Here is a 14,775-nt window from a genome sequence, read left to right as displayed (position 1 = left end):
TTGATCAATATAATTTTTTTATGGGAAATACTATTTTCTAATAATCTCTTTTTTATTCTACATACTTTGTCTTAATCAGGATATTAATAAGGAACTAGCAGTTTATGAAGCTTTTGGAATAATCCACCAATTTTTTAAAATTAAACACTATCTAAAGATTTGCATCGAAGCGTTTTTTTTTATAGCGATTTTAATCACTGTCAGATATTATTATACTTGATCCAACTATGCCACGTCACCACTGTGCCGCGACCCCCCTGTGCTGGGTTTTTTTAATTTATACCATGGTAAAAATAATGGATTGAAAACATTTGTATTTTTTTTAACACGCTAAATATGAAATATTTACAAATGTTCTTTTATTTGAAAATTCGATCGAATTTAATGGAAATTTCCAAAACATTGAAACATACTGATTATCAGTTAACTTAAAATGTAATTATCGTTTAAAAATGTATCATAAAAATATATATCAATTGCCATTTCTGGAATAAAATAAAATAACTTCTTAGATTTCAATAAAATACTTTATATAAAGTATGTTACTCGCCTCCATTTTTACTATTCTTATTTTTACTTGAATAATATATTCTGAATATCTTCATTTTTTTTAGTTAAATAGATTATATATAAAATTTCTCTGGTATAATTGATTATTCTTTGATAATATTTTAATTTAAAACCTTTATTTGCTTAATTATTTTAGTCAATCTATTTATACTTTAATGTAAAAAATTTTACATATTGTACGGTTTGGAATTAATTAAAAATCTAGAAAGTATGGATTTTAAAGACCACAAAGAAAAACTGAACGCCCGAAAGTATGTTTTGAATTGATATAACTAATTATTATTAAGAAAAAAATCAGATGTATGAAAAAAAAATATCTAGTGGAAATAATAAGATAACATAAGAAGAATTATAAGTAACTCGTAACTCATTAAATAATTTTAGTTTAAACTATTAATAAAATAAAATTTTAAATGTATTTGTTATTAATAACATAAGTAATGATTTTCAATTATCTATCGATGATTCAGTAATTATTCATTGGGATATAAAACTTTTACTAAAGTTGACAGATAAAAAAAATTCTTTCTAACATATGTGATGGTGTCACGTTTTCATAATCGTGAGAATTATTTTAATAAAATACAGACAGCACATCCGCTGCCTGAGACTGATGAATTAACAAATAATATTTATTGTCAAATCGGCAATAGTTCTAATTATTATAAGAACCCAATAGACCTGACCATTGTGGTCAGTCGACTCCAGTGCCTTGTGTCATTCATCAGTCTCAGTACTCGGTTGTCGATGTCCGGCTTACTGCTTAAAGTAAAGTCTTTATTTATTCCTTTTTAAACCTATCTACTCTCTTCCACAACATTTCAGAGTACTTTTGTCTTGCACTTCGTCTGCATCTTATACTCAGCTACCCCGTTCTCTCTTTGAAGTACTTGTGTCTTGCACTTCGTCTACACCTTATACCCAGGTGTTACCCTAATTCCCTTCCTATAACAACAGCCTTTCGAAACTCATATAACTCGTAACTCATTAAATAATTTTAGTTTACAAAAAAAATTCTTTCTAACATATAACAGTAATAATATAAATTATTTAAATGTTTGTCATAAGTATTTTAAGGGACAATATTTTAGAAGGGCATTTTAGATACATCAATTTATGTTATTAATATACACATTAATTTTATATACAATTAGTGTAATATTATAAAATATTTTTGTACAACTTTTTTGTATTGCATATGTTATAAACATTGAATACATGATTTAAAAATTCAGATATATTTTTTTTAAATTTTGGTCATAATTTCAAAAATAATTTCTATTGAGCAAGTAAAATAATATAATTGCTATCAATAAAATGATTAACATTTTGGCTTATAGAATTTATTTAAAATATAATGGCACAAATAAATAATATTTCAAAACTAATCAGGACAGCTATTTTCGTATGCGTAGTAAATTATATCAACAAAACCTCTTACACTAGCTTCATAAATGGTATTTCTACTCCATGGACAATTATTTTCGTGGGCGTATTTTAAACAAAGAAACTGACCATTTGCAGCAGCAAGTCTTGTAGTGCCTTCATCCCATTTACATCTATTTTCGTGGGCATATTTTAAGCAATCTAAATTACCGTGTGCAGAAGCTGTTACTATTGTACCTTCATCCCAATTACATCCATTTTCATTAGCAAATTTCAGACATCCAATGCATCCACTTGCAGCAGCTTCCCTCGTTGTGCCTTCGTCCCATTCACAACCATTTTCATAGGCATATTTGAGGCATTCTAAATTTCGATTTGCAGCAGCTCCTCTCGTCGTACCTTCGATCCAATTACATCCATGTTCGTGTGCATATCTTAAACAATCTAAATTACCATGCGCAGAAGCTGTAACTAAAGTTCCTTCATCCCATGGACACTCTTTTTCATGAGCATACTTTAAACAGTCTAAACAACCACTTGCCACAGAATCTCTAGTTGTGCCACTATCCCATGGACATCCATTTTCATGTACATATTTTAAAATTTCAAAACTACCTCTAAAAGCAGCAGCTTTAGTTGTGCCAATTGCCCATTTACATTTGTTTTCATGAGCATACTTTAAGAATTGTAAATTACCATAAGTAGCAGTAACTTTTGTTGTTTCTTCATCCCATGGACAACCATTTTCATGTAGATATTTAAACATTTCAAAGCTACCTCTCTGAATAGCCGCAGTAACTGTGCCACTATCCCATGGACATCCATTTTCATGTACATATTTTAAAATTTCTAAATTACCACTTTTTGTAGCTACAGTAGTTATTCCATTATCCCACGGGCATCCATTTTCATAAGCATATTTTAAAATGTCTAAATGACCACTTTTAGTGGCTATAGTAGTTATTCCATCATCCCACGGGCATCCATTTTCATGTGCATATTTTAAAATTTCTAAATTTCCACTGTTAGTAGCCGCAATAGTTATGCCATCATCCCACGGGCATCCATTTTCATGTGCATATTTTAAAATTTCTAAATTACCACTTTTTGTAGCTACAGTAGTTATTCCATTATCCCACGGGCATCCATTTTCATGTGCATATTTTAAAATTTCTAAATGACCACTATTTGTGGCTACAGTAGTTATTCCATTATCCCACGGGCATCCATTTTCATAAGCATATTTTAAAATGTCTAAATGACCACTTTTAGTGGCTATAGTAGTTATTCCATCATCCCACGGGCATCCATTTTCATGTGCATATTTTAAAATTTCTAAATGACCACTTTTTGTGGCTACAGTAGTTATTCCATTATCCCACGGGCATCCATTTTCATAAGCATATTTTAAAATATCTAAATTACCACTTTTAGTGGCTATAGTAGTTATTCCATCATCCCATGGGCATCCATTTTCATGTGCATATTTTAAAATTTCTAAATGACCACTTTCAGTGGCTACAGTAGTTATTCCATCATCCCACAAGCATCCATTTTCATGTGCATATTTTAAAATTTCTAAATTACCACTTTTTGTAGCTACAGTAGTTATTCCATTATCCCACGGGCATCCATTTTCATAAGCATATTTTAAAATGTCTAAATGACCACTTTTAGTGGCTATAGTAGTTATTCCATCATCCCACGGGCATCCATTTTCATGTGCATATTTTAAAATTTCTAAATGACCACTTTTTGTGGCTACAGTAGTTATTCCATTATCCCACGGGCATCCATTTTCATAAGCATATTTTAAAATGTCTAAATTACCACTTTTAGTGGCTATAGTAGTTATTCCATCATCCCACAAGCATCCATTTTCATGTGCATATTTTAAAATTTCTAGATTACAACTTTCGGTAGCCGCGGTAGTTATTCCATTATCCCATGGGCATCCATTTTCATGTGCATATTTTAAAATTTCTAAATGACCACTTTCAGTGGCTACAGTAGTTATTCCATCATCCCACAAGCATCCATTTTCATGTGCATATTTTAAAATTTCTAAATGACCACTTTCAGTGGCTACAGTAGTTATTCCATCATCCCACAAGCATCCATTGTCATGTGCTTATTTTAAAATTTCTAAATTACCACATTTAGTGGCTACAGTAGTTATTCCATCATCCCACGGGCATCCATTTTCATGTACATATTTTAAAATTTCTAGATTACAACTTTCGGTAGCCGCGGTAGTTATGTCATCATCCCATGGACATCCATTTTCATGGGCATATTTTAAACAATGAAATTGATCCATAGAGGCAGCGGTGCTTGTTGTGCCTACATCCCATTTACAGTCATTTTTGTGGGCATATATTAAGCAATCTAAATTACCATACAAAGCTGCTGTTTCTATTGTACCTTCGTCCCATTTAGCCCCATTTTCATGAGCATACCGTAAACAATCTAAATATCCTCCTGCTGCAGCTTCTCTAGTTGTTCCCTCATCCCAAGAACATCCATTTTCAATGGCATATTTCAAACAATCCAAATTACCATTTAAAGCAGCAGCTGCAGTTGTGCCGATAGCCCATTTACATCCGTTTTCATGGGCATACTTCAAAAATTCCAAATTATCATAATCTGCTGCTACTTTTGTTGTTCTTTCATCCCATGGAATTCCATTTTGATATATATATTTTAAAATTTCAAAATCACCTGTATCGGTGTCGAGATTATTTATTCCATCGTCTAATGGACATCCATTTTCATGTACATATTTTAAAATTTCAAAATTACCTCTTACGGTTGCTACAGTAGTTATACCATCATCAAATGAACAACCATTTTCATATGCGTATTTTAAAATTTCTAAATTACCACTTTTGGTAGCTGCAGTAGTAATGCCATCATTACACGGCCATCCATTTTCGTCTATATATTCTAAAATTTTTGAATTACCAACATCCCATGAACATCCATTTTCATGCACATATTTTAAACNAGCCATCCATTTTCGTCTACTTATACTGTCATTCAAGCGGCTTCCATTTTCATGTGCATATTTTAAACAATCTAAATTACCTCCTAGAGCTGCATATCCGCTTATGCTTTCATTCAAGAGGCACCCTTTTTCATGTGCATATTTTAANCTTTCATTCCAGCGGCACCCATTTTCATGTGCATATTTTAAACATTCATAATGTCCTTTCAAAGCAGCGTTACTTATTGTTTTTTCACTCCATTTACAGCCATTTTTATGTGCATATTTTAAACAATCTAAATGACCATATTTTGCAGCTTCTTCAGTTGTACCGGCATCCCATGGACATCCATTCTCATGTGCATATTTTAAACATTCAAGATGTCCATTTGCAGCTGCGTTTCTAGTTGTTTCTTTGTCCCATAAACACCCTTTTTCTTGTGCATATTTTAAACAATCTAAATTACCTCCTAGGGCAGCAAATCTACTTATACTGTCATTCAAGCGGCTTCCATTTTCATGTGCATATTTTAAACAATCTAAATTACCTCCTAGAGCTGCATATCCGCTTATGCTTTCATTCAAGAGGCACCCTTTTTCATGTGCATATTTTAAACAATTGAAATGACCACATTGTGCCGCTAATACAGTTGTGTATTTATCCCATGGACATCCATTTTCATGTGCATATTTTAAACATTCAAATTGTCCATTTGAAGCAGCAGCGCTTGTTGTTGTTTTATCCCATTTATAGCCATTAATATGAAGATATTTTAAACAATCTAAACTACCATTTATTGCAGCCTCTTCGGTTATGCCTAGATCCCATGGGCATCCATTTTCGTGGGCATATTTTAAAATTTTTAAATTATTTCTTGTGACAGCGGCAAATATTGTGCCTCCATCCCATGGACAACCATTTTTATGTGCATATATTAAACAGTCTAAATTACCTCCTACAGCTGCAGATGTAGTTATGCCTCTATTTAAGCGACACCCATTTTCATATGCATATTTTAGGCATTCAACATGCCCATATTCAGCAGCAGCACTTGTTGTTGTTTTATCCCATTTACAGCCATTTTTGTGAATATATATTAAGTTTTCTAAATTACCATATTTTGCAGCTGCTTCGGTTGTACCTACATCCCATGGACATCCATTTTCGTGGGCATATTTTAAACATTCAAAATGTCCATTTGCAGCAGCTTCAGTAGTTGTATATTTATCCCATTCACAATTACTTTCGTAAGCTAGTTTTAATGTTTCTATGTCACCAATTTTAGCAGCCATTCTTGTTGTACCTTTTTCAAATGGGCATATTTTTTTTTCACCCGAATATTGATTTTTAATACCTAAATGAGTACAATAATTATTTTTTATTTTTTTTTTTGTAATCGAATTTTATTTAGATTACTAAACAATTGCATATTAAGACACCAACAGTTCAATTATAATTATAAAACTTTTTTTTATTTAAGAATTGTAAATTATGATACCTGAAATTCGCCAAATTAACAAAAAAATGAACAATATTAACAAAAAAGTTTATTTTGAAAAATATAATATGATTCCAACTTTTTTGTTATTAAAAATAAAGCAAATGTGAAACCAGAATGGAATGAGCAGCAATCGTCTACAAAATATCACCTAATTATTGTAAGCTACTGAATTTTATATTTTTATAATTTTATATATCTAATACATTTTTATTTGAATTAACAATTTTTACTATTTTCTGCATTTCTTATATGTGGCCATACAGTTCAGTGCTTTTTCAGTGGTTAGATAAGGGTGTCCCCCAAAAATCAAATTAATTTTTTTTCTCTACCCCTTAATTTTATTTTAATCTTCCAAAAAACGAGCAGAGCAAAATTTGGGACCGATTGTTTATTTTTTATTATTTACTTATTTTATTCTTTGCAAAATTCTTATACTTTAAAAAAAAATTAAAAGTTTAATTTTTATGCCATGTACGATAATTATACTAGATTTATTATTGCATGGTCAGTTAATAAATTATTAATTACAAACCTAACTAAATTTATTATATTATTACATTTTTCGATTAGGGAATAAAATAATTTTTTTGGTTTAAAGTTTTGTTTTGAAGTTTAAGTTTTGATTAATACATTTATTAAAATTAAATTATATCTATTTGAGATTTCTTTGCATGTATATAATCTAAAAGTTTATTATATAGTAAAAAATTGAACTTTTAAAGCATGAGCACATGAAAAAATAGATGTGATATTATAATTTAACGAAAGATTAAATTATTCAATAATATTTATTTAATACATAATATTAATAAATTAATAAGTTATATAATTTTTTATTTAACTGTTTAAAACTTTGTATTGTGCCTTGATTAGACTCGTATTAGAAAATGGTAGACTCCTGCGGAATCTTTTGTAAGTTGATTTAATAGAGTTATCACAACGGGTTCGGCGTAAGTTAAAAAAACATCTCAGTAGAAAACTCCACATGTACAAATTATTAAATGACTAAATATTTTTCCTTCTGCTCCTATTTATTGTATCAATCCATGTTCTCCAATATTTTTCACGCTATTATTCAAAATTTTCTGTTTTATATCATAGAACATCTTGTGGTTATAACACAACACTAAATAGAATATTTGTGGAATGTAATAAAATAAGTAAATTTAACTTTTTTAATCCTGATAATCTTGTAGCCCTAAATTTATATGCTGTAAAATGTTTTTGTATTTAATTATTATTGTTAATGATTTAGATTTATATTTTATTCATAATTTGTACTAATTATACTTCACTTAAGCCGTTAGTCGTATATTATATAGTAATAAAAAAAAAAAACCAGCACAGTGGGGTGGCGGCACAGTGGGGTCATGGCATAGTTGGGTCCAGTATAGATGATATCTGACAGTGATTAAAATCACTATCATAAAAAACGCTTCGATGCAAATCTGTAGATAGTGTTTAGTTTATAAAAAAAAAATTTGTTAAAATAGCATATTTTTGAATACGGTAGCCTTTTGCGGATAGAAGATAGATCGTTGGGACAAATTTTTTTTTTTATTTTATAGTACATGAAATAAGCTTTAATTTGATATATGTTTAATGGACGCAGTGTTTCCGGAACATTTTCAAAAGTTCAGTTGAAAAAGTTCTATGTTTTTTACAATATTTTAAGTTTTGAACGCCCCCTATATAAGGGGACATTGTCCAATTTTAATAAAAAGTATGTTAAATGAAAGATGTACTTACAATGTATTTAGAAAAAAAAATTTGTGCTGATATATACATTTTTCAAAAAGTTATAGCATTTTTAAGTTGAAAATTTAAAATCGAAAATCGAAAATTTTAACACAAATATAGTGTTTTTTTAACTACGGCAGCCATTTAAATGTAGAAGAAAAAGTGTCGGGACAAATTTTTTTTTTCATTTTATAGTACGTAAAATAAGCTTTAATTTGATATATGTTTAAAGGACGCAGTATTTCCGGAACATTTTCAAAAGTTCAGTTGAAAAAGTTAATTTTTGTAAAAAAGTTGCCATTTTAAATCCCCCCCAATGAGCAGGTTAAGTGATAGATTTTCAAAAAAATGATATCAAATGAAAGGTAAATATCTAAGGTTTTAGTATAAAAAAAAATTATGTTGATTTGTTGATTTTTCAAAAAGTTATGGATGTTTTAAGAAAAAAAAGTGAAAAAGTTTCGAAAATTAGCGATTTTTAAATTTGTAATTTTTTTGGATATTTCCCCCATTTGCGGGGAACGAGGGAATTTTTTTCAATTTTTAAGGGTAATGTCTTCAACTAGATACGATTTGTGATCTTTTGACGTATTTTTGAAAGAAATCGGTCCAGTGAGAGCTGAGAAAAAGTGGCAACAGACATNCTTAGTGGTGGAAATGGCTACCGTATGCTATTTTTGTATGAAAATTCTCGATTTTATATTTTACATTTTTTACTTTAAAATGATATAACTTATTGAAAGTGTACAGATCAACACAATTTTTTTATGAAAAATAATATTTTTTAATAATCCCTTTTTCATCCGGCATATTTTATCTTAATCGGGATATAAAAAAAGAAATAGGAGATCATGTAGATTTTGGAATAATCCACTAATTTGTTTAAATTAAACATTATCTAAAGCGTTTTTTTTATAGTGATTTTAATTACTGTCAGATATCGTTATACTTGAGCCAACTATGCCACGACGTTCTGTGCTGCGTTTTTTTTTAATTTATACCATTCAAAACATTTGTATTATTTTTAAACATATTAAATATGAAATATTCTTTCAAACGTTAGATATAAATTAAGAAATTTATTTTATAAACTTATTAGACATAATAGTGTAAAATCAAATTTACCTTCGTTAAATATGAAACAGGAAATTATCATAAAAAAATATACCAATTGCCATTTCTGGAATAAAATGAAATAATTTCTTAGATTTCAATCAACTACTTCATATAAAATATGTTACTCACCTCCATTTTTATTCTTCTTATTTTTACTTAAATAATATATTCTGAATAACTACATTTTTTTAGTTAAATAGGTTATATATAAAAATTCTCTGGTATAATTGATTATTCTTTGATATTATTTAATTTAAAAACATTATTTGCTTAATTATTATAGTCAATCTATTTATACTTGAATGTAAAAAAAAGTTCGTGATCGGCACAAACACATTCTTGTTTTAATAAAATGAGATAAATTATTAATAAAATTTAAATTATATACATATAAATGTACTTCTATATATTTTACATTATTTCGCTTCGATGTGAAACTGAGATGATATTATCTTTACCATAATGGGGTTTTTTTGTGTATGTCTGTTACTTTTTTTCAGTTCTTACTGGACAGTTATTTCTTAACGATACGTAAAAGATCACAAAACGTATTAAATTGAAAACATTATTGTCAAAAATTGAAAAAATCCTCCAAAAAATACAATTATTAAAATTGACGAACGTTGATATTTTTTAAAGAAGAAGAGGTACAGGAAAACCAAATAAAAGATAGAGGACGTTATAAAATTCGATATGAGGATTGCTAATGTGAGACATTGTGTCAAGTGGTTGGGTTTAAGAAAAAAAATTCTTTGTTGAGCTTATTTACACGAAAAATTCGTTTTCTTGAACCCTGAACTCAACTTTTATTTTCAATTATGTTCTAATTGTTTTGCAGTGTCCATCTTACAAAAATTGTGTAATCTATTCAAGTTGAATATAAACAAATAATTAATTTACCTCTCATAACAGCTGTACTGTTGTAAAAGATATGAAAAAACTAATGTCTAATTTCAATTTGTAGGACTATACAACAATAATTTTAAAACACTATGGTCAATATTCTAATTAATATTGATAATTAATAATAATCTAATCACCGTGATTCAGTAGGTATTCATGAAATAAAACTATATGGAACTACAGAGCAAATTGAGAACCACTTATAATAATATTTCCCGGATTTTTATAGTTCGGCGTTCTACAGTCCGAAATTTTACGATCCTGAATTTTACAGTCCGGTTTTTAAAGTTTCCGTAATTATACAGTTCCAATAATATACTTTTCGGAGATATTTATTCCGGATAATTCATGTTTCGCCCATTTTTTTTCCGCATAAATACGGCCTCCCGCCAATTTTTCTAAATTAGTTAAAAAGAACACTTTAAATTCGCCTTTCTATAAAGTTGACCAGGTTAACTTGACCTGAAGACGTCCCTAGTGCGTATCTAAGTTTTTCTAGTGTTACAAATGTCTATTATCATATAATATTGTATTGTCGACTTTTTATAAATTATTCAATAAATTTATAAACTATATTTATACATAAGAACATTATTTTAATCTATGATAACATGCACAAACTAATAACATTGGTGAATAAATANCCATGTACAAACTAATAACATTGGTGAATAAATAAACACAAATAACGCTGACGATGTAAAAAACGGAGATAATAAAATATGTTAAAAAAAGATGCTCTTTTTCATTTTGTTTTGTCAAACAAGAAGTCAGTAGTAAGCTCTGTCCCTACTGTAGCTTCAGTCCATGATATCGGACACCCTGCCTTGATAACTCATTTTAATAAATTATTAAGATTTAATTGTCGTTAATGCTTGCTTAAATTTGATTAAATATATATATATATATATATATATATTCTTGTGTTAATATTTATTTAATATTCCTAAATATACTTAAATTATATTTAAAAAAGAATTAACTTTAGTGAAGCATATTTATCCAAGTTAAATATTAATATTCACTGTAACATTAAAAGGTTCATTTGTATCTATAAAAGTACAAATATCTACCTTATTTTAATCTCTATTTCTCTACTCTGAACCCTCAAAACATATGCCCCGATAGGAGGAATAGAATATTATTAAACCTAATATTCTATTGTAGTGAATTAAATTTACTGTTTATTTCACTTCTTTATTATTTTTTATTTATAAAACTAAGTTTTCAGGACGACTAAAAAAAAATTTGAATTATACAGAGTGTTGTTCAGTAAATAAGGAAATAGGTAAATTGTTATAAACAATGAGATCAATAGAAAACTGTTCCCTTACTAAACACCTATATGTGTCTAAATGAATGAAGTGATTTTATTTTCATAACTATTAATAAAATCAAGTCAAATAAAAAAATGTGTCAGAAAAAATGCTTTTGCCATTATTAATAAAAATACTATTTTATAAAATTCTAAGATATGTAGTAATGCAGTATTAGCAACTAATCATGTATTAGATATAAAAGTAAATTTATTATTGAGGTTTTTAAAAAAAATAGTTTTTAACGTTTGATAACATATTATGAGTGTAATACATTGAACAATTTACTATTCCAACTTAGTAACAATACACCAGTGAATCTTAACAATAGTTATTTCAATAAAAAAAAAAATTGAATAATTAAAAATTATAATTATTTTATCATCTGCATGTTTATGATCACTGTTATCATAATCACTAAATAATTAATTATTAAACCCACTAATCAGTTATAATATTGAAAATGTAATCATAAATGTCCAAGTACGTTATTAATCTATAAAAGTCTTTAGAAATGTAGGTTTAGCTCCAGACTTTTTTTAATTACCTAGTATAAATGAACAGGTGGTATTCACGCGGGTTCGTTGACGTTCGTGGTTTTATTTTGTTTTAAGTCTTTGGCTATGTCGAGGATAAGGATTAAGGTGAGTGAATGAATGAATGTAGAATGAAACTTACAATATATAATTATAACAATTAAATTTATTATAGATGAATTATAAAATCTTATATACACCAATGTAGATAGGGAGACACTTAATACTGATGCCACAATAGCGCTGATTTAAACAAATAATAAATTATAAATGTGAGTAAGTCTTAGAAGGAAGATGAACAAGCATTATACTTATCGACTAATTGCTGTTGATTATGTTGAATATTGAAAGAATCAATTAAAGTCGAATGCAAGTAACTAACCAACGTGTACAATATGCTGTAAACGGTACTGTGATGTATCTCAGAAAATATATAGATAAACGGCGATTTACTGAGCGCAAAAGAGTGCGACAGTCGCAAATATTACAATATTTTACTTTTACAACAAAACGAATACAAAACTACTGGTTCACAAGCGCTTTAGAGCTTATAGCTAAAAAAAAACGGTAGCACAGTGGGGTCGAGGCACAGTATAGACGTGGCATAGATGAGATAAGTATAGATGATATCTGACAGTGATTAAAATCACTATCATAAGAAACGCTTCGATGCAAATCTGTAGATAGTGTTTCCTTTAGAGAAATTGGTGAAATATTTTAAAAGCAACATGAACTCTTATTTCTTTAATTATATCCTGATTAGTAGTTCTTTGATTTTAAAATATAATATATGAATAAATACTAATTATAGTTTTTAAATTTAGTATGAAATTGTGAGGCCAGCTATGATGTATGGTTAATAGTGTTGGGCGGTTGATAAGAAAGTAGAGCAGAGAATAAGTGTAGCAGAGATGAGAATGCTTAGTTGGATGAGTGGAGTGACTAGAGAAGATAGGATAAGGAACGAGCATATAAGAGGAAGTATAGGTGTTGCGTCAATCGTGGATAAGATGACAGAAAATAGACTTAGATTGTTTAGTCATGGTATGAGGAAAGAAGAATCGAAAGCTGTAAGAACAGTTATAGAAATGAATGTTGAAGGAAGAAGAGATAGAGGAAGACCAAAAAAGAGATGGAGGGATGCTATTGAATGCGATTTGAGGACAGCTGATGTGAGCGTAGAAGATGTGGGAGATCGTGTCAAGTGGAATCTTAGGATAAGGGTGCCCGACCCCAAGTAGTTGGGATTAAGGCAAAGAAAAAGAAAAATATTACCAGATATTCCGGTGGCAATTGACATAATATGATTGTTATTTCGGAATGTACAATTTAGCGTTTAGTTGGGTTTAAATAATATAGCGTCAAATCAATTACCTACTCTATCGGTTGTATCTCAATATACACTACACTTTAATGATACAATAAATAAATAAACTCACACATACACACATATGCATTTATAACATTGTGTCTAATGTAAGTATAACATGATAAAAAGTAACCGTAAAATGAAAAAAATGGAATATAAATTTTATTACTCATATTAAATGTAATGTAACTCGAAAAATATTTGTTTAAATGAAAAAATATAAGATTATATTTTTATTTATAATTGTCTTTTAAACAACTTTTGTGCGAAACTTTTTTTTGTAAGTTAAATATTTTTTTTTGAGAAAATTAAGAAAGCTCATATTTTTGAACTTTTGCGAGGATTTAAAAAAAAAGCTCAATTCCAATCTTGAGGACTATTAGTATGTCATTATACATATTTTAATTCAACTTTTAAAAAAACAAAATTTTTTCCGCAATTTTTCCTTTGTTGACTGGCCTAGATGTCAATTTTAAACTTGTAATTGAGCTAAAAGTTATGGTAATATATTCAATTTATTTTACTATAAACTTTCATAAATCTTTATCAAAAATTTTTCATCAACTTTAAAGAACCAAAAAAATAGGTTAAAATTGAAAATTTGGACTGATTATTTTTAACATATTAAAAATCAAATCAGTAATAATTTGAAAACAAATTTTTTTTTCTTTTAATTATTATTTTATATATATAATTAGTAATAATATAAAAAATTAGAAGTGATAGAAATAGTCTACTTGCAGATTTGAAAACAACGCGAAAAGTTGATTTAGAAAAGTATATTTTTGCTTCTGATGAAAGTTCCTTGTAGTCCAGTGCATTTTTTTATAGTAACAAACAGTTTTTATTGAAAATTATTGTATCAAGCCCTTTAAATTTTTATACACGTAAAAGTAAAGCAAAATATAACTTCTTTATTATTTTTATAATTTCTCCGTTTAAATTACAATATTAAATATCAATTTCATACTAAATTTAATAATTATAATTAGTATATATTCAAATATTATATTTTAAAATCAAAGAACTACTAATCATGATATAATTAAAGAAATAAGAGTTGATGTTGCTTTTGGAATAATCCACCAATTGCCTAATTAAAACAAAAAAAAAAAAAGTTTGTTGGGAATTTTTTCTGCTATTCTGCAAAATTACTCCTTCGTTGACTAGAATGAATCATTAAATAGAAAATTTTATGAGAATTAAAACAATGTTATTTTTAAGATTAATATGCAGTCAGAAAGTTTTATAATTATTATTTATTGTAAATTTATCAGAAAAACTCATTATTTTTTGCATTTTTATCGTAATAGAACACTTAAATAGAAATCATAGTAATCATTTCTAAGTA

General features: G+C 28.1%; 1 protein-coding gene across 1 annotated transcript; it reads right to left on the bottom strand.

Annotated features, from left to right (window-relative positions):
* Positions 1-1,954: 1,954 nt before the first annotated feature.
* On the bottom strand, positions 1,955-9,498 carry LOC126895942 (uncharacterized). Its single transcript, XM_050668292.1, has 5 exons — positions 9,430-9,498; positions 9,310-9,364; positions 4,111-6,297; positions 2,815-4,041; positions 1,955-2,481 (listed from the first exon to the last, which is right to left on the bottom strand). Exons 1-5 carry the CDS (start codon positions 9,433-9,435, stop codon positions 1,955-1,957), a joined length of 4,002 nt encoding a protein of 1,333 aa, XP_050524249.1. The 5' UTR covers positions 9,436-9,498.
* Positions 9,499-14,775: the final 5,277 nt, after the last annotated feature.

Source organism: Daktulosphaira vitifoliae, unplaced genomic scaffold, assembly GCF_025091365.1.
Source record: "Daktulosphaira vitifoliae isolate Bord-2020 unplaced genomic scaffold, ASM2509136v1 Scaffold_1, whole genome shotgun sequence".
Taxonomy (NCBI): Eukaryota; Metazoa; Arthropoda; class Insecta; order Hemiptera; family Phylloxeridae; genus Daktulosphaira; species Daktulosphaira vitifoliae.
This window is presented reverse-complemented; position numbering and strand designations above follow the sequence as displayed.